General features: G+C 35.8%; 1 protein-coding gene across 1 annotated transcript in view; it reads left to right on the forward strand.

The window, feature by feature from the left end:
• The window catches only part of LOC136040127 (pre-mRNA splicing regulator USH1G-like), a 71,948-nt gene that overhangs the window by 11,108 nt on the left and 38,710 nt on the right, over positions 1-22,130 (forward strand). The window contains exons 2-3 of the mRNA XM_065724234.1: positions 11,690-11,833; positions 16,747-16,889. Of these exons, the coding sequence (XP_065580306.1) occupies positions 11,690-11,833; positions 16,747-16,889 (287 nt within the window). The remainder of the gene's footprint in view (positions 1-11,689; positions 11,834-16,746; positions 16,890-22,130) is intronic.

Genomic DNA, 22,130 nt, shown 5'->3' on the forward strand with positions numbered 1-22,130 from the left:
CGAACTTCTATATTTGTGTATTTTTATTACGTATATGAGGGGGTTCGCCCCCACGTCAATACCCTTTCTTTACAATAAAGCTTGAATTTTGCCCCAAATCTTTAAGAATGACCTCTGAATCACAAAGACCTTAGAAAAAATAGTTGAAATTACTAAAAATATCTTAGCGTAAAGAGCAAGGTATTGTGGAGGAGACGAAGCCCCTCATATACGTAATATTTTATGTTCGTTTTAAGTTTTAATGCTGCTCATTACTTCCAGTTGAAAAAAATGTATTTATTTTCTCTTTTTTTAAATAATACTAGAAAATCCTGCGCCGATGGATATTATCTTCCCTCATGAAAATGCCTCCATGGAAATATCCTCCCACGTAACCCCCCCCCCCCGACCCACTCCCACCCCGTTAAGACTTTCGTTAAGACTCTATAAATTTCAGGGAGTGTTTCCCCTATTTTCCAAAATAGGGCAAATTTTACTCAGGCTCGTATCTTTTGATGGGTAAGACCAAATTGGATGAAACTTACATATTTAAAATCAGCATAAAAATTGATTTCTTGTGATATATCTATTAGTATCAAAATCCAGTGTTTTACACTTTTGTTTACTATTGAGCCGGGTCACTCCTTACTATAGTTCGTTACTACGAACTGTTTGAAAAAGGAATTATCGTTGAGAAATGCAGATTATTTTGTGTCACAAAATTGGATGAACTATCCTCTTTTTCCTCTTATTTGTATTTATGTTTAGATAGTTTAGTTTTTTTTTATAGGTGTAATCGTTGTCTTATCTTCATAATGCATTTTGTTTGCCTAGTATGTAAAGTCTTTATGCTCAAGCAAAGTTTTTTGGATAAAGTTTACATAATTGGCAATGTTTTTTTTTAAATATTAATAAATTTTTAATTTGTGTGATCGTTTGTATTTTTCTTTTTTTTATTTGCTGTTCCATCAATATTTGTTTTTATTTTTTGCAACGATGGTAGGCGTTGTCACTTCGAGAAATTCTATTTTACATTTGTGGCTTATTATTATTTTTCCTATAAAAATAATATATATAAATATATATATATATATATATATATATATATATATATATATATATATATATATATATATATATATATATATATATCATGAAAAGAGAAATCACCAATGCAACAGTACAAACACACAAAAAAAAAAGAGAGAGACAGAAGGAGAAAAGGAAGACTGTTTTCCTAAATTAGTGATTAACATAGACCAGCACTTGAATGAGGCCTTAACCCTACTCATCCATACAATCACATAGGTCAAACAGCATAGCCACACACAATCAACCATAAAGAATAATCCATGGACAGGCAGTCATGTCGTCAATAAGTATAAGTCGTCATTTACCAAACAATAGAAAAAATAATATAGACAAATAATTCAGAGGCAACATCCAACATAAGGGCTCATCAGGAGAATACACTGGCCTATATAGGGTTTCGCCACTCTAAATTCTCTACCCAGCACAGTGTTGTGGCTACCACAGAATATCCATGGCATCCCCACGTCAGGTATCACCCCCAAAATATATGCCTATGAAAGAAAAAAAAACAGCAATTGTAAAACAACCAAGTAAAACCAAAACAAGCTTATCCTGTTAATATATCCCTCCCTTTAGCAACAATAGGTAAACTAAATATTATAAATTTTACCAAATCACAAATGTTAACACATTACAAAAAAACCTGAATGAACTGAACAATTATAGAATTCATCTTTACCATGTGGCTAATTTTTAAGAAAATCCGCTCAATTAGAAACACAATTTAAAATAAATGGCGCTGCGACAACATTTCTCGAACCTCCGAAATTAGTTGAAAATTTCTTTAAGTATTTCTAGATAATTCTTTTGATATTTATTTAAAAGTTCGTTATAATGAAAACCAAATTTTTTAAATTGCCAAGTTAATTTATTTGCAGAAAAACCTCTTGATATCAATTTTTGGCTTAAGATTTTACATCTATTTTTAAAATCAATATAATTACTACAAATCCTTGCATAACGAAGTAACTGTGAGAAAAACGCTGAATATGTGATATTTGAGTATATATTACTTTCAGGGAATGGGAAACTAATCACTTCAAAATCAAAATCATCCGTTTTATTATACATTTTAAAACTTAATTTATTATTATCACAAATATTAATATTTAAATCTAAGAAATGATCTTCATGACCAGCGCCATGACTAGGCTCAAGAATAAGCTCTGATGGATATATATTTTTAGAAATATCAATGAAATCCTTAAAATTTAAGACCAAAATATCATCTAGATATCTTTTATTATTTGACAAAGCATGTTTTAAATTAATTGGATTATTCTTATCCATCATATATTTATATTCTAGTTGACTTAAAAACAAGTCAGCAATAATTGGCTGGCATTCCCCCCCATGGGAATTCCCACAATTTGCTTGTACAAATCACCCCCAAATCTTATATAAGTATTGTATAAAACAAATTCCAATAGCTCAAAAATCATATCCAAGCTGTAACATCTCAAGTTAACTGTAGTATTAAAGCAATTTGTCCATATAGCTTTTTCATTATAAATGTCTATTTTTAAGAACCTTTTACTAGATAAGAGGAAAGATTTCTTGATAACAGTTTTTAAATTATCAAACACTACATTAAGTGATAATTAGTATGCATTGTCGCAAAATCGAAAGACTCAATTCTTTTAGCTGAAACCATTGTTAAAGAATCTATCACCTGCAGTGAATTATGAACACTCCAATATGGATTAAAATTCGAAAATTTTTTAATACCAGAACAATAGGTTTTAAGTTTATTTACAATTTCCTTCAAAATTAAAGAAAGGTCAGTAGCAGCAATGCGAGTTGGACATTTAGCTGCTCCAGCAATAAACCGTGGTTTAGGGGGATTCTTATGAAATTTTACAGTCCAATATAGGAAAGGGAACTTTTTATCATTGTCATTTATTTTAATATTAAAATTTTTAAAAAGTATTTCTTCAGTCTTTACAATTAAATTCTCATCCTCTATGTTTACCTTTTCGTAAACATTAGTTGTGCATAACTCCCTTTTTAAGATATCACAATACAGCTTCTGACAAATTATGGAAAAATTATTATTAGCTTTATCCACTGGCACAATTACAAATTCATTCTTTAGATTAGCAATTGCTTGTTTAATCTTCGTATTATAAAATAATGATTTAGTGTTACTATTTTTTAAGTTAGAATATATTTTATTTCTTATTCTACTAATAATAAATTCTTCCAACTTTGAGAACTCTCTTTATTTTTATTCTCTTCTTACACCACTTATCAATAAATAAATCAAAATCATTTTCCAAGCCATCAAGAACACTCGATGGTTTCAAATGATGATAAAGACGGAAATTAGCCCCTTTATTCATTATAATTTGAAGATCATCTTGCTTTATTATTGACAAGTCCCCTGTTATAACATGTTTGTAAGTAGGATTTACAAATGGGCCAAGTTGCTTACAATTACAAACCGGTTTCCAATTTATATCACTATCTAGTCTTTTTAGTATTAAAATATAATTAAAAATAATTTGCCCAATAGTTTTTGAAAATTTATAAGTTAAAACTGGACTATCATTATAATTCAAATTACTAAGAAGGGCCTGTTTCACACGCCGCTGATTTAAAATTTCTGGTAAATTAATATCTTCAATCTGCTTACAAGTAAAATTAATAGGTAAATATAATCTGTTATCCTTATTACTAATCTTATCGAACTTTTTCTTTTTTGAAATAAATTTCGTTTTAGTTAGAATGCAAATTGTATCACATATTACTTTAAAATTATAATCAAGAGCTGTATTAATTTTAACAATCCAGAAAAGTTTGATTAAATTCCTCTTGGATAAATTATTTAGACATTTTATTACAGAAATCATACCCCTAGATTCAAGTAGCTGGCATAGATCTATAGAAAGCATATGTACATCTGATTCATTTTTTCTATTATTTTTCCTATGTCCTCTCGATCGTTTTTTACATTTAGTAGGACAAGTAAAAGAAGGATGGTCCATAAAACCATCAATACATTTAACAACAACATGAGACATGTCACCATATTTTGCTACACGATCATTTAGCCCAAAAGGATAAGCTGTACCAAGAGTATGGATCCAGAAATTCTCCTGTTTACGTAGTCTATTATTCTTCTCTTCTTTATTTAAATTTTCTAATTCTAAATTTTCTAAAATTGTGACAGTTATATCTGATATGGAACATTTACCATTATTACAATGTTGAACTAGATAGTTATTAGTTTTTTCATTATTAACTGTTGTCTTATGTCCAGAAAATCTTTTTTATATATTATTAGTTGTTTCCCCCACATATTGTAGGTAGCATTTATTACATTCTAATAGGTAAATTACATTGCTTGTTCTACATTTAACATTACCACGTAACTTGCATGCAAAATTTTTATTATGCAATGTACTCTTAACAGAAGTCCGTGGGACAAAATGATCTTGGCAAAGAAAACAACGACTTTTACACTTACTAACTTTCAAAAAATCGTTCCGAGTTCCGAGGCTAATATTTGTGTTTTGTTGCATAAAAAGTTATTGAAAATAAATCCAAAACAAACCAACATCCAAATCAAAATCCAACAATCAAAGTCCAAAAAATATGCCAAGGTTAATAGGTCAATAGGTCAATAAATACATAAACAAAAACATGAAAGAACATGAAATTTGCATAAGTGCCATCTTACCAATAATTAACAATATCAGGTTAAAAACCTGGACCAGGGTAAAGGTCTGTCGGGGAGAAAACTAAAATAAAAATTTCTCCACCAGCACTGGATCCAACCTGGAATAACATCATGAAAAGAGAAATCACCAATGCAACAGCACAAACACAAAAAAAAAGAAAAAAAAAGAGAGACAGAAGGAGAAAAGGAAGACTGTTTTCCTAAATTAGTGATTAATATAGACTAGCACTTGAATGAGGCCTTAACCCTATTCATCCATACAATCACATAGGTCAAACAGCATAGCCACACACAATCAACCATAAAGAATAATCCATGGACAGGCAGTCGTGTCGTCAATAAGTATAAGTCGTCATTTACCAAACAATAGAAAAAATAATATAGACAAATAATTCAGAGGCAACATCCAACATAAGGGCTCATCAGGAGAATACACTGGCCTATATAGGGTTTCGCCACTCTAAATTCTCTACCCAGCACAGTGTTGTGGCTACCACAGAATATCCATGGCATCCCCGCGTCAGGTATCACCCCCAAAATATATGCCTATGAAAGAAAAAAAAACAGTAATCGAAAATTCTAACACAACGCGATATTTGTGTGAGATTTTGTTGAAAAATAAATGTATTTAAGCACTGTGGTTTAATTTATCAAATATTATCAAATTAATAAAAAATAAATCGGTATTATAATCAAGATGAGTGGAAAGAACTAATGAAAATAAACTGAATTTTTCATTACAATGATAATAATTCATGGAATTTTTTGTAATTCAGGATTTTATCTTGAGTTGAAAGGGGGGAGGGAACAGAAGCCAAACTCCTGTTTGTAGTAATCTTTGTTCTTTTTAACTTTAACTTGAATATTTAATTTAATCTCTACTGGTAATGAAACCTAATTTTTCATTTATATGAGTATAACTTATCTTTATAATTCACCTGATCATTTATTTTAGTTTCTGTTCGTTTTATTTTGTTTTTCTTTATTTCTTTATATGAATTTTCGGTTATTATGAGTTGGAATAGTTATTGAACTTTATTTCTGGTGAAAAATGTCTTTTTGGAAAATTTTCCAAAAATTAATTTCTGTTCGTTTTTGCTTATTAAAGTTTTATTATTGACCAATACTATGAAAATTTCTCTAGTTTTTTATGTCTTTGGCTTAAGAACTGAAATATATTATTATAATTTGCTTGTTTTAATTAGTTTCTCTTCATTTAAGACAAAATCCCACTCAACATAGGTTTTAACTGAATAATCTTATTTAACTGTCCTTGAAATACTGAGAAAATGTCGTTGGACCACCTAGAGGCCTAGAGATGATAAATTGTACTTCGATTTGGTTTGGCATCCTTCTTAGTATTCTACGAAAGGTTCGATCCGTAATTTACCCGAAATGTCACCCATAGCCGTTCCAGAGATCTATATAGATACGCCCAAATACACTCTTCTTAAAAACTTGGATGCAGCTAATATAAAGAAGTATAAGCTAATATAATATAAGCTAATAATAAAGAAGTATGATACAGCTAAACTCATTTGAATTATATTAATTGCTTTAGTTCTAATAGTAGAAATTACAGCAGAACTCGCAGTCACATTTGCAACCCCAGTAGTGGTAGCAGTACTAGTAGCAGTAGCCATAGTCACAAGCAGTAGTAGTTGCAGTCACGAGGTGTCATATTTACAGCTACAAGCTGATGCACTCACAGTCGCAAGTAGTTGCAGTTGTAAGTAGTCACAGTCAAAAGAAGCCACAGGACCAGTTGAGTTGCCTTCGTATTTGCAGTCACAAGAAATTGCAATTGCATACATAAGTTGTCTCAGTCACAAATTCCTTTGTGACTGACCTTTTTCCTTTTTCCTCTTTTCTTTTATTCACATTATACACCGTTTTTCATGTGTATTATAACGGGTTATAAATAAATTCAATTCAATTCAAATATTTACAGTCTTAAGTAGTCACAAATAGTCAAAGTCGCAAGTAGTTATAGTCGCAAGTTGTCGTAGTGGCAAGTAGTAACAGTCGTAATTGCAAATAGCCTTAGTCACAGTCACAGTCCCAAGTAGTTGCAGTTGCTAGTGTTGGCATTCACAAGTAGCTACAGTCGCAAGCAAACGAAGTCACAAGTAGCCACAGTTGCACGTAGTCATATCCATTGTCAAAAGTAGTTGCAGTTGCAAGCAGTTGCAATTGCTGTGACAGTCGCAAGTAGTCGCAGTAGTAGTCATAAGTGGCCTCGGTCACAATTAGCCAGAGTCCCAGTTTAAAGTAATCGCAGTTTGAATGGAAAGGTGCCACACTAACAAGCAGTAACAAGCAGTCATAGTTGCAAATAGACACTATGACAATAGAAGTCACAGTAGCTGTAGCAATGGCCATCCCAAAAGTTTCAAGTTAATACGGTATAGGTATAGTAGATATGCCTTTTTGACAACTTGAATCCAAATAGTATATATTGATTTAATTTAACAACCCTATCAACATTCCCTCAAACTTCAACTCATTACCCTTCTGACACACCCAGGATTTAAATTACCCCTCCCATTCCCAAAAATAAATCCTGCACGTTAAAAATAGGGCAGATTGAAAAATTTTAAACCATTTTTCCTGGGGCTGTAGAAAGCTCGTAATCCACAGAAGCATAGTTATTATACTTTTGACTATTTTGAGCAGTGGTTATTTCAGAATTTCTCAATTTTAATCAGTATTGATGGGGGGATGGATGAATCTAAAAATCATAAGGGGTTGTTTGCCCTTAAAGAATTTTTGCAACACGCCTAAAAGGTTCAACTAAATACCATCAGCTATTCCTGAGACATTGCTGAGGCACCTTCGGATAACCAGCAGGCACATAGTGTGTTTTGATTGCATTCCAGCATCCCCCTCAGCATTTAAAGTAGTCTCAAGGAGAAGCAGGCATAGTCGTAAGTGATTTCGACTATGATGATTCCGAATATCATTCATACCCAACAAACTCATCTGAAAATAATTTACTCGCATCAGAAATACGCCACAGCCATGGAGTTGCACAGTCATTACGACATGTTGGTGTAAAGGTGTGGAACATGTTGTCCAACTACATAAAGAAATCAATTTCGCTAAGTTCGTTCCGAACAAAATTAAATAAAAAGTATCTTATTGAGTAGATAGCAAATTTTGAGCAAATTATTGAGCGAGCAAACGAAGTCACAAGTACCCACAGTTGCACGTAGTCACATCCATTGTCACAAGTAGCTGCAGTTGCAAGCAATTGCAAGGTCGCAGTCGAACTAGTCGTGATTGCAGCCGAAGTGGTAGAAGTAGCAGTAGTAATAATAACAGTAGTGGCTCTGAAAGTTTCGGGTTAATATTATTAACCCTTCCTAAGATAATACAGATTCCCCCTTTTGATAGGCTGGATGCACTCAGTGTTTTTTGATTTTGTTCAGCAGTTTCTTCGACGTTCCCTGAAGTTTCACCTCAACACCCTTAGCTTTTTCAGAAACACCTTGGTTCAAACATTTATCCTTTCCCAATGAGAAACCCCGTATGTTAACAATGGGAAAATTAAATAGTTTACCACTGAAAGATCTAAAGCCAAACTGGCCAGATATGACAAAAAAAAAATAAAAATAAAAAAAAAGAGAGAGAGAAATTTCAACGATGAAGAAACAAACGAGACTACGGCCAATAGAAAGTAAAGATAAAAACTGAAACGACACCGATATTTCACCTCTATGACACGAGGCGTCTCCATTGCTGATAAAAAAATGATAAAAACTAAAATAACCTAAAAACAAATAACCAATATCGATCATTGTCGCTACTGTGACTTAGCGTCACAAAAGCTAACAGAACTACTTCAATGAAAACGCAACTTCAGTTACTGGGGAGGAGGCATCAGTTAGGCATCAGTTACTACGGGGGAGGAGGCATCTAAAAAGGGCAAGGGGACTGGCTGCCCTTCGATCATACTCCAACATTTCTCTCACCATGTCTTTAAAAGTTTCAAGTTAATAACCTCAGTTGTTCCTTAGATATTGCTGATACACCCTTTAAAGACTCATCCTCCATAAAGCGTGTTTTTATTTTGCTTGACATCCACCTCAACATTCCCAGAAAGTTTCCCCTTGATGCTGTAAGCCTTTATGAAAACCCCGGGTCAAACATGCTCCCTTTTTTCCGATAACAAACTTTTATATATAAAGCTTATATATAAAGCTTTATGGTAGGTGCAGGTAAAAAGGCATGGGGTGGGGATGGCTGCCCTCCAACCACTTTTCAAAATCCTCCTCAACATGCCCTGAAAGTTTCAGCGTAATAGCCTCAGCTGTTATTAAGATACAGCCGACACGCTTTTTCGATAAATTGGATTTGCATAAAAAAATTTGATTTAGTTCAATACAATGTTCAGCATTCCCCAAAAGCTTAGCATTTTCCGATACACCTAGACTCGAATATTTACCCTTTTTGCAAATGATAAATCCTGCGGGTAAACAACGTTTGAGTTGTATAATTTACAATTCTTTCTCTGGGGGCTGTTGGGGCATGACATGACCAGATGCATAGTTGTTAGAACTTTCTACTATTTTGAACAAAACGGATTTTTCGAAATCTCAATGAAAGTTGATGGTATCTAGAAAGGGCAAGGATACTTGTTGCCTTCCAATCACTATTCAATATCAATAACATATCTTGAAAGTATCAACTTATTCCCCTTAGTCGTTCCTTGGATATTGCTAATATACACTTTTGACAACCAGCATGCACATAGTCCGGTTTGATTTTGTTTGAATGTCAACTCTGTTGACATTTCTTTAAAGTTTCACCTTAATGCCCTAAATCTTTTGGAGACGCATGATTCAATATGTCCCCCTTTTCCCAACAAAAAACCTTATATGTAAAGAATGGACGACCTGTACAACTTACAACCCTTGCCCCAGGGGCTTTGGAGGTTTTTGTTAACTCCGGAGTATAGTTATTTGACCTTTGGATTATTTTGAACACAATGGATATGTCAAAACTTTGATTGGATGTCTTTGGGGGGAAAAGCATAGGAAGGGTTGTCCCTTGATCACTCTTGAGTCTTAAAAGGGCACTATAACTTTGGATTTCTAATCGGATGAGTCCCGTTCGAAGTTTATATCACCACCATTTGAATATGAAGCAGCTCTGGAGCAAAAAATAAATAATAATATTATCAAAAGAGAAATCACCAATGCAACAGCACAAACATATAAAAAAAAGAGACAGAAGGAGAAAAGGAAGACTGCTTTCCTAAATTAGTGATTAATATAGACCAGCACTTGAATGAGGCCTTAACCCTACTCATCCATACAATCACATAGGTCAAACAGCATAGCAATACACAATCAACCATAAAGAATAATCCATGGACAGGCAGTCAGGTCGTCAATAAGTATAAGGCGTCATTTACCAAACAATAGAAACAATAAAGACAAATAATTCAGAGGCAACAACCCAACACAAGGGCTCATCAGGAGAATACACTTGCCTGTAGGGTTTCGGCACTTTAAATTCTCTACCTAGTCAAGTGTTGTGCCTACCACAGAATATCCATGGCATCCTCGTGTCAGGTATTACCCCCAAAATACATGCCTATGAAAAAAAAACAGCAAATGTAGAACAACCAAGTAACACCAAAACAAGCTTATCATGTTAATATATTCCTTTTTTTTTAGCAACAATAGGTAAACTAAATATGATAAATTTTACCAAATCACATATATTAACACTTTGCAAAAAACCTGAATGAACTATACAATTATAGAATTCATCTTTACCATGTGGCTATATTTAAAAAAAAAATCCGCTCTACTAGAAACACAATTCAAAATAAATGGCGCTGCATCATCTTTTCGCGAACCTCCGAAATTAACCAAATTTCTTTAAGTATTTCCGGATAATTCTTTTGATATTTATTTAAAAGTTCGTTATAATGAAAACTAAATTTTTTAAGTTGCCAAGTTAATTTATTTGCAGAAAAACTTCTTAATATCAATCTGTGGCTTAAGATTTTACATCTATTTTTAAAATCAATATAATTACTACAAACCCTTGCATAACGAAGTAACTGTGCGAAAAACACCGAATATGTGATATTTGAGTGCATATTACTTTCAGGGAATGGGAAACTAATCACTTCAAAATCAAAATCATCCGTTTTATTATACATTTTAAAACTTAATTTATTATTATCAGAAATATTAATATTTAAATCTAAGAAATGATCTTCATGATCAGCGCCATGACTAGGCTCAAGAGTAAGCTCTAATGAATATATATTTTTAGAAATATCAATGAAATCCTTACAAATTAAGACCAAAATATCATCTAGATATTTTTAATTATTTGACAAAACATGTTTTAAATTATTTGGATTATTCTTACCCATCATATATTTATATTTATAGTTGACTTAAAAACAAGTCAGCTATAAATGAGCTGGCATCCCCCCCCCCCGTGGGAGTTACCACGATTTCCTTGAACAAATCACCACCAAAGCTTATATAAGTATCGTATAAAACAAATTCTAATAACTCAAAAATCATATCCAAGCTGTAACATCTCAAGTTACTGTAGTCTTAAGTATGTATTGTAATAAGAATACATGGAAGCCTAATGGTTCTTAACAATAGGCAATGTTAGAGCGTTGCCTATGATACGTGCTAAATATTCTATTGTCACAAGTCCCTTATCTTGACTAATTTTCGATAATCGGAGTGTGGGTTCACTGCCCAAAAAATTGGGATCAAGGGCCCTCCGAAGCCCGCCTAGGAATAAAACAGATAGTGATAAAAACAGTTTCCTCTAAAACAATGTAAATCTAAATGAATCATCACAAATGCACTTTTGTCGCCTGATCTACAGACCACATGTAACATATTTACTTTGAACACATCAATATTTCAATTCGTCAATTTATTTTTACAGAGCGGCACGTGACAATGACCTGAGCAGACTCAAAGAGGCAACAAAAAGAGACTGCAATGCCAGAGACGAGGACGGAATGACTCCGACATTATGCGCTGCTTTTGAAGGTCATCTTGAGGCCTTAAGAATTCTAGTCGGAAGAGGGTAATTTGATATTTTCTAACTACAGTATGTAATATAAATTAGGGTAAAACAGGCGAATTACGTCCTTAAGCCATATTATTAAGCATAACCATAATAAAAAGGCTAGACACGCTAGATATTTTAAATCTTGGTGTTTTAATGTATTTTTATTTACTAACAGTAATGCCTTCTCGTAAAAGAAAAAAAATTGTGCTTAATTTTTTTTTAAAGACATATTTTTTTAGTCCCTGATGACTGGTTGAACTAGCCAGGCTAATAAACTCTTAGCCACTGGCGTCAGTTAGGAGGGGGTGGGCATGTAGCCTATCCTTTAAAATTTTATATCCACTTTCCAGGGGTCGTATCTAGATTTTTCCGGAGTTAGGGGGTTACAAAACGATTTTTTCGGTGGGAGGATCAAATCCCCTAGTCTCCCATGGATAAAGATTTTTTTTTCAGCATGTTCGTTGAAAATTGTCATTTTTTTTTTTTCATTATAGGCATTGAAAAAACAAAAATGCCCCCTTAGATTTTGAAAAAATACATTATGCCTGTCCTTCTAATTTATGTAGATTAACACCACTGCTTGAAGCTAATAAAACTTATGCCCGAGCCACGCCTTTCCATAAAAAAAGCCAAGATTTATCAATGGTACGTCATTCTCCTTGAATTTATCATCACGCTTGTATAATACACATTATAATGGCAAGAGATTGCCTTGAAAAAACAGTAGTTTACATTCAGTACTAATTTATTCAGGTGGCTAACTTTAATTAAATTTCGTTATCAACAATAATTCCAACAATAATAATTACAAAACTAAAAATCAACACTAATTGGCTAACATCTATCGCTTACTAATATACTAAGTCGTATAGAAAACTGTTCAAGCTTCCACCTTTTCTAACTTCAAAGAAGAACTATGCCCGACACCTATACCCTGATTGGTCATTCATAAATTTTAAAGTTGAAAACTGGAACAGGATATATAGTTGGCGCTGTAATCATGCATAATTTTGATTTTTTCCACAAGTGTGACAATGATGCAACCCGAGCTTTCTTAACTGCTGTTACAAAGAATAAAAAGGGAAAGGACATCAATTCCACCTTAGTTAAAATGTAATGTTATTTAATTTTTTAAGATTGATGGCTAAAACCTTTGATTAATGGTTTTCTTAATGGTACTTCCTAGGGGCGTAGCTCTAGTATTTTTATTGTGGGGGCAAGAGGTGTCCACATCTGGACCTTTTCAAATTATTAAGGGCAACCACCCCCAACGACACCTCTGGTACTTTCCCTTCTGGGAAAGTAATTTTCCTTTCCCTGGTGCTTTCAGTGCTGTAATAACTGGAAAAAGAAAACATTTGTAATATAATTCGTTTTCAGTGAAGCACCGAAGACACAGTAGGCTTTAGACTTTTGCAGTTGTGGAAGAGGACAGTATTCAAACTCTCGTTTGTAGTGCAACTATATTTATTTTGAGCAGTATTCTGTTCAAAATAGATTTATTTTTTGAACTATATTTATCTCTTCCACAAAAACCTTATATGCCACCTGGGCGAAACTAAAAACCCTGAGTTTCCCTGGACTCTAGGGGGTATGCTGACCAGGAAGTTTTTGTTATCTGATCTTTTGACTATTTTAAAGAAACTTTCTATCTCTAATTGATCAGATGCTTTTAAGAAATAGAGGGTGTCTGTGTGTGAGAGGGGAAGTAGATGCTATCCCATCACTTTTGACTCTTAAAACGGTAACTGAGAATTTCAATTTCCAATTAAATGAGCTGCCTCTGAAGCTGTTATATGACCCCCTCTTGCATAAAAACCTCATATGCCCTGGTTTATAACTTAAAACACGTGCCACTGGGCTCGGAGGGCTTTTCTCGACCCCGGAGTTTTTGTTATCTGATATTTGAACTATTTTCAATAAAGTGGCTATCCCAAATTATTTATCGGATGGATTTTGGGGGGAAAGGCATGGGGGATGGCTAGTTGACGTCTGACTTATTTTGACTCATTAGAAGTGAGCTAGAATTTTCAATTTCCGACTAAAAGAACCCTCTCGGAAGTTTGAAAGAGCAGTCCTTCCACTTGAACGGTATATGCTCCTAGAGCATAACTTACAATGGTAACTCCTGAGCCTTTGGGGTTTTATCGAGGAGTTTTTTTTACCTCATCTTTGAAGGTATTTTTCAATTTTTATCGCATTAATTTAGTGAAAAAGGCGTGGGGGGGCTATTTGCCCTCCGTAAACTTTTGACTCTTAACAAGAGCACTATAAACTTTGATTTTCAATTGAAAGAGCCAACTCCGAAGTTTTTACGACCATCCATTCCACATAAAGTGCCTCTGGGAAAAAGAAAATAAAGCATTTGAGCATCATGGCCTTAGGGCTGGTGGGGGAGGCTAGTTGCCATTGGATCGCTTTTGGCTCTTAAGAAGGGAACTAGAACTTTCATTTTATACTCATTCGAGTCCTCTAAGAAGTTTATACGACTAGTTCTTCCATAAAAACCTTATATTCCCCCGTGGCGTAAGTTACAACCCTTCCCAGGGTTTTGGGGGGTTTTGTTGACCCTGAAGTTTTTGTCATCTAATGATTGGATCATTTCAAACAAATGATTATCTCAAAATTTTGATTAGACGTATTTGGGGAAAACAGACAGGATTTGAGCGTGGGAGCGGGTATATGCCCTACGATCACTTTTGATGATTCTTAAACAGGTAACTAGAACTTTCGATTTTCAACTAAATGAACCATCTCTGATGTTTATAAAACCACCCCTTACATAAAGCCTTATATGGCCCCGGGGCATAAATTAACAACACTTCCCCTGGGCTCTGGGCAGTTGTATCGACCCCTGAGGTCGTATTATTTGGTCTTTGAACTATCTTGAACAAAATGGCTATCTCAAAATTTTTATCGGATGCATTTAGCGAAAAGGGCCTGGGGGGCTAGTTGCCCTCAGATCACTTTTGACTCTTAAAAAGGGCACTAAGAATACTGATTTACAATCAAATGAACCCCCTTCCAAGTTTATACGATCATTTCTTCCATAAGATCCTTATATGTCCCCAGGGTATAATTTACAACACTTGCTTCCAGGTTATTGGGGTCTGTGTTATCCCTGGAGTTTTTTTTTTTTATATGATCTTTGGTCTATTTTGAACAGAATACTTTTATGCAAAATTCTATCGGACCCATTTGGGGAAAAGAATGTTTGGAGGGGGGAGGCTTGTTGCCATCAAATCACTTTTGATTCTTAAAAAGGGAATTGGAACTTTCAATTTCTAATCATTCGAGTCCCTTCCAAGGTTTATATAACCATTTCTTCCATAAAATTTTTATATGCCCCAGGGCACAAGTTATAACCCTTCCCCTGGGCTCTGGGGGTGAGGCTATTTTGATTATGTTGACCCCAAAGATTTTGTTGTCTGATCGTTGGACTATTTGAAACAAACTGGCAACCTCAAAATTTTGATCGGATACATTTGGAGAAAAGAGGATGTGAGTATGGAAGGGGTGGGGTAGATGCCCTCTGATCCTTTTTTACTCGTAAAAAGGTAATTGTAATTTTAATTTCCGATAAAATGAGCCATCTTCGAAGTTTATACGACGACCCTTTACATAAAAACCTTATATGGCCCCAGGGCATAACTTAAAACACTTGCCCCCAGGCTTTGGGGCTTTGTGTGACCTTGATGTTTTTGTTATTGATGTTTGAGCTATTTTCAACAATATGGTTATCTAATAATTTTTATTGGATGGGTTTGGACATCCTTAATTTTAAAATAATTTAGGGATGATGACTATCACATAGATTCATCTTAAAAGAATAAGTTGATTGCGGAAACTCATTTTTAGGAATTTTCACAAAGGGCTTTAAATTCCATAAAAATGGTGGCTGCTCGAAATGGAAAATCGTATTGGAGTCATTATAGCTGAAAAACCTTTGTCTGAAAACCTTTGTTTGAAAACCTTTGTCTGAAAACCTTTGTTTGAAAACCTTTGTTTGAAAAACCTTTGTCTGAAAACCTTTGTTTGAAAAACCTTTGTCTGAAGCTTTGAAGCACCCAACTTGAAAAACAGGGAAAATCACTTTTTGCGTAGGAAACAGTGACGTCTTTTTTTAAGCCAGGGCTAACAGGCTTCTGCAAGACCGTAGAATAGTGTGTAATGGCTCAATTAAAAACTCTTGATCATTTCTACGTAGCTTTTCAAAATTCCCTAAATTTTGCATAGAATCTAATATTTTCTGAAATATTTTCCTTGAAAATACCTTTTGCTGTATTTTTCCAGAAATACGGAAAATTGAATTACATTGATGCATTGAAAAATAATTTACCCCTCCCCAAATTTTGTTAGTTAATGCCACTATTTGTATTCTAAGTGCCTAAGGAAGAAAATCATCTAAACTAGTTGAGGAAGAACAGCTACTATTTATGTTTGTCGAACTTATTTACGAGAAGAATTTTAATGTATTTTAATGTTCTCTTTTAATGTTCTTTTTATTTCTTCGCCACTAGTGCAGACTGAAAAATCGTAGAAAGCTGTCTACATGCTGAATCTAAATCTAATACCTTTATCTACATGCTTAGCATAGATTAGCCTTGGCATTGCCGTGATAAAGTGTATATAACACTGAAAATTGGAGTTTTGTGTTATTTTTGGAGTTGAAAGGCTTAGAAGCATGAACACTTTACCATTTAAATTTTTATCTGAATGCTTAAAATCCATCTTGAGTCCCCTCCCCTAGGCCTCCTTATTAAGTGAAAATTAAAAAATAGATTTAAAAAATAACTGCCTTACGAAACGGACTCAAAGCTAAGAAAAGCGGAAGTAACAAAAGAAAAATATATTTTTTTCCTTGACCCTATTATGACTTTTGGCAGGCCAAATCATTCCTATGTCTTATGCGTCTCTACCATTTTTAGGGGTGATCCAGACAAGACTGACCATTATGGAAACACTGCTCTTCATCTTTCAGCTGCAAGAGGCCACATGCCATGCGTTACTTTTCTAGTCAATTTTGGTGTAAATATTTGGGCTGAAGATATAGACGGCCATTCACCAAAAGGTAGATTTATCAGTCTCTAATGATTTCTAAATTTTATGTTACCATTCGTATTTCTGTTTACGGAAAGCTTTCTGTTTACAGAAATGTGCTTCCGTTTTATTTTTCGAAAAAGCTGTATTTCGATTGGTCGATTTCTTCAATTCTGGTAGTATCTCATTAATTTCTGACAAAACTTGAGGAAAGACCATTAAACTCACGAATTTGTGAAAATTTACTATATTCTGCATTTAACAATTTTTCATTTACATTTTACAATTTTATATTTTACAATTTTTATATTTTACAATTTTGGCATAAATTTGTAAAAATTGTAAAAATTAGGGTGGCGAAATACGTACCCCAGTTTAAAAAGAGTTAAAAGGATTATTTTTAGGGGAGATTGTATCAGTTCTATCAATCTCTAAATTTAATGTTGACAATCGTATTTCTATTTACGGAAATATTTCTGTTTACGGAATGTGCTTCCACTTACATTGTTCAAGAAAGATATATTTCTTACTTAGACTTAGACTTAGGTCCTCCCACGCCTGAGGGCGCATAAGGCAGCAACAGTGGTTCGCCACGACGACCTGTCCTGAGCCTTCGACCAAAGCTCCTCCATCGAAGACCTCGCCAGCTTCGCCTCCTTCTCTAACATCCTGCCAACTGTCATTTTGGGTCTCCCTGACTTGCGGAGGCCTGGGGGTATCCAACACCATATGTCATGAGGTAGCCTTCCATCCCCCATTCGCACCATGTGCCCCCAATACATCCATCGTCGCTTTCTAATGTTATCAAGGATGGGGGTATGATTTGTTATGGTATAAATCTCATCATTTCTTATTCTCTCAGTCCAATGTATATTCAAAATATATCTTAGGCAGTTATTATCGAATGCCCATAGTCGTTTTCCTAGTTGCGCAGTGATACTCCAAGTTTCACAACCATATGTAAGGACGGAGAGGACATTGCTATTATAAGTTCTGAGTTTTAGCTTCTGGAAATATTTACTATTTCTCCAAACATTTCTGTGACAATTGAAGGCAGAGCCAGCCAATGCTATTCGGCACAAAATTTCTCTTTCAGGATTGGCATCTTGCGTAAGAATGCTGCCTAGATATTTGAACTCTCTCACTACTTCAATTTCCTCATTGTTGACCAAAAGTCCCTCAGCTAAGTCAGGAATGACTGCATTTGACATTGATTTAGTCTTGCTAGCGTTTATGAAGAGTCCAACAGCATTTGCCACACGCTCAAGTTCATTTATATTGTGTTGTATATCTTCAAAACATAATTCGCCATCTATGCTACATCTTGATTTATTGTGGCTAAATTCGACTCTTTGCTGTTAATGGGATAAAGCTTCTGCATTATTTTTAGGTTATTTTCATATTGATTTATATACTCTAGAGATAGATTTTTAGCTAAGGTGAATTTGAGAAACCCTTTTCAATTCTTAGTATAGGTATTTTCTCTAGAAATTTCTATCAGCGCCATCTTTTTTCACATGTTAATTAGGTCGCCATCTACATCGCCTATATCATATGGCACCATTTTTGTTGCTCTTCATATAACACTGGTCGATAGTTGCTAAGTACTTATTTTCCAACAAATACAATCAATTCTGATGCTGTTACGATCTAAACTACATCTGACTAGTTTTTAGCAAGAAAGACATTTCATTTAGCCATCAAGTAGTGAATATAATTGGAAATTCCAAAATTTAATGGCAATCACGCTGCGATAGAGGTGGCGAGAGAAAGGTAAGCAGAAGGGGGGTGAGTGAGCTGGTAGCAAGAGCCGTGGTACCCGCCGGGCGTGCCCCTTAAATTGCGGGGACAAGGTAACCAACCCTCAACACTTCCCTTACTTTTCTATTCATTGTTGCCAGAGCATCGCGGCGAAGTGATTCGGACATCTTTTTGGCCCACCTTCCTTAATTGCGGGGTAAGGGTTCAATAGCCAGACGAAATTTCGAGCTCAAAACACTCGGCGCTACTACTTGATTTGCAACTAAACAAATGAACCAACCACCATGTTCTGTTTACAGTCAAAATGTAACCAAAAGCAGCGGCGGTGCAAAATGCACGAAATGCCATAAGTGGTGCCATCTGACGTGCGGAAAGACAAAATACTCACGTGAACTAGCAAGCATCTTTGTTTGCCCTAGCTGCAAGCCTGCAAATACAAGCTCACCTGCATCGGGAGTCAAAACCCGATCGAACCCAGAAGTAGCCCCTAGTCCAAATCTACCGCCGAAAAACAACTCAACTCCGATCAGCACAAACAACGATATGCCAACAACATTGAGAGGCAACAACAACATCTCGGATCAGAGCTTGGGACAGGGAAAGGCCAACTTACCTGAAGCGGTCGAGCTCAGCGGTGCAAATGAACTATGCAGCTACTGTCATCTACCGACAGAAAATTCCACGGCCATCAAATGCTTTTTCTGTGGTGAATACGAGCACGCGGGATGTAGACAATTAAACGCCAATCTATTCCTAACAATTAAGAGCCTAGATCCTGATTCACGTCTTTTCAAATACGAATGCGAGAGCTGCAACAAAAGAAACGTATCGTTCCTGCAGCTAAAACTGAGGGAAGCGCTCCAGTTAAATGCACACAGTCCTTCGCTCCCAGCTCCTGTTCCAACGGAAAGCACCATCCAAAGCTATGATACTACTGTTGATGTGATACTGAAGGCTGATAAGGAAAAACAACTTAGAGAAGGAAAACGGACAAATGTTGCGATCTTTGGTCTCCCGGAGTCAGAAGACACCTCTGACAAAGACTTGGTGATTAACCTAACTACAGAGAATGATTTGGGAGCTCACCTGCAGGACGACGACATTCGTGAGGTCGTACGCGTGGGAAGTCAAATAAATGGCAGTAAGCCACGCGTCTTAGTAGTCGAACTGAAGGACTCAATCGACACAGTCAAGAAGCGACAGAAGATTCTCAGCGCAGCCCCAAATCTAAGAAAATCGACCAACGAACTTGTAAAAAACCAGGTCTACATAAACCCTGATCGAACACATATGCAAAGGGCACAACTGGCACAACAGCGTCGAGAAAAGTCGAGCCAAGGTCAGCAAGCACAGCAACACTCTAATGTTACTGGAAGCACCAATTCCAGGTCCAACGGGAACCAGAGAATGAGACAACAAGCGAGACCATCAAATGGTCCCAACCAACGACAGCCCCAAAATTGACGAGGAAAAGGCCCAAGCCATACAAATGAATCCGAAAAAAAAATAAAATGCCTCTATTTCAAAGCTGACTCTCTCTTAAACAAAATGGAGGAAGCAAAGCAGGTTATCAAACTGGAAAATCCGGATATTGTGGCAATAGTAGAAGTTAAACCAAAAAACTACAGATACTTACCTACCGTCACAGAGCTCAGTATCGAAGATTACTATCTGTATGAACAAAATCTGGAAGAGAATACAGGTAGAGGGATAGTCTGCTATTGTCGAAAAGGCTTCAACGTGCATCCAATATCGAGGCCAACCGACACGATTGAGCCCAAAGAAAGTCTGTGGATCTGCATTAAGTCTAAAACGACCAGCGACACTGTTCTTGGGATCTGTTATCGTAGCCCCAACAACACCGACACATCCGACGAAGCTCTGTTCTCGCAAATAGCAGCATTCGCTAAGAACACCAACCAAAAGCTTGCTATTATAGGAGATTTCAATCTCCCTAAGATAGACTGGAATAGGCGATACACCACGGAATCTACCGCAAGCTTGACGAGTAAATTCCTGGACGTTATTAACGAACACTTTCTAGAGCAGCTAATATCTGAGCCAACAAGGATGCGGGGATCTGACACACCAAGTATCCTCGACTTGTTACTGGTAAGCGATGGAGACCTGGTATCAGATATTAAACAGTTGTCACAAATCGGTAAATCGGATTACTCGGTAATTGTGTTTAGCTTGGAAACGGAGGTTTTGAGGACACGTGTGGCACTGAAACGTAACTACTACAAGGGAGATTACGTTGCTATGAGAAGAGAGCTTTCGGATGTCAACTGGATTGAAGAATTCAGTGGGTTGGAGTCGTTAGACACCATTTACACAAGGTTCACTAAGATTGTAGCCTCAATGGAAGAACAATTTATTCCTATGCACAATAAATACACCCGTGTTGCATTACCTAAAGCCAATATTGAACTGATTAAAGCAAAACAAAAAGCATGGAGAGACTACAAAAGTAATCGACTAAGTAACGACCGAGAGAAAACATTCAAGAGGCTCCGCAACAGGGTTCGAAAAGCAACAAGAAGAGAAGGAAAGCTTAGAGAACGTAAATTAGCTTTCTCCTTGATAGAAAACCCAAAAATTTTCTGGAAATGCGTGAACAGCAAAAGGAAAAACAAAGGTGGAGTCTCATCTCTTTACGATCCCGTGAAACAAAAGCTGGTACACGACCCCATGGACAAGGCAAATTTTCTCAACAGCCAGTTCTCTTCTGTTTTTACTCAGGAACCTGAGAACGAAGACCACTTTAGCCGCGAGGAACCAATTCAGGGTATAAGCGAATTGATAAGACCGATAGAGATCAAACATAGCGATGTTCTAAAAAAACTCAGAGAACTTAACCAAAGCAAGTCCACAGGCCCAGACAATCTACATCCAAAACTGCTCAAAGAACTTGCAACGGCAATAACAGAGCCGCTAGTCTACATTTACAGAAAGTCTCTTGAACTCGGTGAGCTTCCCACTATTTGGAAAAAAGCTATTGTCGTCCCAATATACAAAGGAGGGAAACGAGAAGACCCATCAAACTACAGACCGATAAGCCTCACTTGTAATACGTGTAAAGTACTTGAGTCTCTCATTGCAGACCACACCCTAGAACACTTAAAACGAGAAAAAATACTTACCGAAAAGCAGTTTGGTTTTCTTAAGGAACGATCTGCAGATATCCAACTGCTTTGTGCCACAGATGATTGGAAGAAAAACATCGACAAGGGGTTCCAGATTGATCTCATATACTTGGATCTCAAGAAAGCCTTTGACAAAGTTCCCCATAAGCGTCTCGTCAAGAAGCTCAGGAAACACGGTCTCTTCTCATCCGGGTCCTCATTCAGTCTTCTTCAATGGATTACGGACTTCTTAACTGGCAGATAGCAAGTTGTGTGCGTAGAAGGTTGTCTCAGCAATTCCGAAGAAGAAGTTCTTAGCGGAATACCCCAGGGGTCAATTCTCGGCCCCCTTCTGTTTAATCTCTACATCAACGACCTAGTTGAGG

The sequence above is a fragment of the Artemia franciscana genome, chromosome 20 (genome assembly GCF_032884065.1).
Source record: "Artemia franciscana chromosome 20, ASM3288406v1, whole genome shotgun sequence".
NCBI lineage: Eukaryota > Metazoa > Arthropoda > Branchiopoda > Anostraca > Artemiidae > Artemia > Artemia franciscana.